Raw genomic sequence first — 2,410 nt, forward strand, 5'->3', positions numbered from 1 at the left:
ATAATCAAAAATAACTAACAATGAGATTGAGATATTTAACAAGCATAAGGATGAAACCCATTATTATTACAGATTCTGCTACTTCTAAGGATAAAACATATAAGCACTACTTTCATATAGGCATTTTAATTCTCCTTTCAATTAAACAGAACAAATTCCAGAATTCAGTTAATGTTTCCTGCTCTGTTGCATATAAAATTAAAACAGCAATATACAGAATATTCCTTCACTTGATCATTATACTTTCTCTCATTAGAATTTCAAAAATCTTATACTTTTGAAGCTTCTTAAACAAGAATTTAAATTAAAAACGATAGAAACATGTGAAAATTAAAAGCTTACTCTACCGGCATCCTCACCACCATGAACTGAACCGATATATCGTTGCTTTGATATGCGCTTCAGTGGTTCCATATGCAATGTATTGTTGCGAGTCGCTGTGACGGTAGAGGACGGTGAATTGAGAAGTAAAGTAGCTGAATGGATGTTGGTGTTGATTGATGGTGAGTAAAATGAATGTTTCGGAATATCTGATGAAGATGACAACTCTGCACAACTTTCTCTAACTACAGAAGGAACTGCAGCTAGGGATGAGTTATTCGTTGACGGAAGGACTGGTGGAAGAGGTGGTGGAGGTATATCTTCTGTAAAGAACTATTTTCGTCTTCTACCATTGTTATGCAAATAAAAATGTTTACCAGAAAAAAAAGGACGACCGAATTGGACAGAAAAGTAAAGCTGGATATCGCATTTTTGCAGTTTTGATTGTTCTTGTACAAATTAAAAGCGTTGCCCATCAAAGATCCTTGCTATTTAACAGGAGACACGAATGTAAACTAATCCTTTGTGGAAGTTTATGGAAATTATTCAAAAATATAAATTTCTGAAAAATTTTTTTCTGAAGAATACAAAAAGCAACCTTTGGTAAAAATTGAATTCCCAGTAGTGTCCAGAAACAACAGTGTATTTCTGTCATCTTTGGATAACTTCTGTGCAACTTCACGATCTCTTTCTAAACGATTTATTTCATTTGTTACATCATCCAGAAGTGAATTCATTGGAGTCGATTCAATAGTACATTGCACTGGTATTGTCTGTATAGAGCCATTTGGTTCCTTCCGCCGTTTTTGTCTCTTAGCTCGTCGCTGTCGTGACTCCATACATTTCTAAAATTAATTCATTTATTAAAACAAACATCCAAGAAAGAGAAAGAGCAAATTTAAGTGCGACTTCTCATCAGGATTGATAACAACACAACATGAAACACCTGTTCTAAAAGTGCTTCTGCACTGGAAGCTTGGATTCTTCGCGTGGTTTTATCCTCACTATCGCTAACAGAAACTTTGTCACTTGAATCACCGCTAAAACTTTCACTGTGACGCTTTTTTTTTTTCCAGGACTGAAATAATTCAGCTTAAGATAATGAAATGCCGATAAACATCATGAATTTGCATTGATTATATAACTGAATGGGAAAATTACCTAGTCCCGAACCTTTATCCATTTCACTCAACCTTAAAGTGAACGTTGTTGAATACCTTCCTGAAATTCATGAATATTAAAATTGTTTGTAACCAAATTTTACGAGAAAAACATATTACGTATGGAGCTTAAAATATGATAGTAGTATAGGGAATGGTTGAAACAAGGAATTACTGGAAGAAAAAATAAAAATAAAAACCTTGTATGCGAGAATATGGAGTTTTCAAACCCGTAGTAACGCTGTTTGGCTGATTTCGCTTCAAAAGCGTACTGGCCTTTACAGGTGCGGTATGGCGACGGTGAATGCGATCTATGACTTTATCAGCAGAACCTTCTAGGGATGGTTTAGCTGAATCAGCAATCTAAATGTAAACGGATTTAAACTTGCAGAATCAAACCTTTAATAATTCATGGTTTTCCACCGCCAAATTCTCGTTGCCTATACTTTTAAAATTTAAAATACGTCTGTTGCAGTTTACCCTAACTGACTGAAGTAGGTTCTTGGAAGAATTTCGCTTGATAATCTTTGATACTGCTAATTTTTCATCCGAGTTCCTCTGTTTCAGAAATGCTTCACCAATGTTTTTCCTGAAATAACATCATCAAGAAAAATTAAGGTTTTGAAGGACTTCATTTATCGAATACTAACTCAGAACATAAGAACCAGTAAGGGCATCTCCTGATAAGCAGGCGGAGAAAAACTGGATAAGGATGAAAGATAAGAAATAACGAAGGAAAGGTAGACAGCCTTATGCAATCGTTTCCTTTTTAAATGTTTTTTTAGTGTTTTTAATATTTTTCTTTTTTTTTTTAAAATGTCATCATCAAATCATTTTATTATGATTATTGTATAATCATCATTTAATATTACTCATTTCCTAGAAATAATACAACATTATATTAAATACAATCATTTAATGACGTCTTG

The 2,410-nt window shown here is 33.6% G+C and overlaps 1 protein-coding gene across 1 annotated transcript in view; it reads right to left on the reverse strand.

Annotated features, from left to right (window-relative positions):
* The window catches only part of LOAG_16356 (hypothetical protein), a gene marked incomplete at both ends in the record, with an annotated part of 9,205 nt that overhangs the window by 3,099 nt on the left and 3,696 nt on the right, over positions 1-2,410 (reverse strand). The window contains 5 exons of the mRNA XM_020449009.1: positions 343-644; positions 920-1,166; positions 1,268-1,413; positions 1,483-1,542; positions 1,682-1,844. Of these exons, the coding sequence (XP_020307557.1) occupies positions 343-644; positions 920-1,166; positions 1,268-1,413; positions 1,483-1,542; positions 1,682-1,844 (918 nt within the window). The remainder of the gene's footprint in view (positions 1-342; positions 645-919; positions 1,167-1,267; positions 1,414-1,482; positions 1,543-1,681; positions 1,845-2,410) is intronic.

The sequence above is a fragment of the Loa loa genome (genome assembly GCF_000183805.2).
Source record: "Loa loa unplaced genomic scaffold supercont3.1, whole genome shotgun sequence".
In the NCBI taxonomy this organism is placed as follows: domain Eukaryota; kingdom Metazoa; phylum Nematoda; class Chromadorea; order Rhabditida; family Onchocercidae; genus Loa; species Loa loa.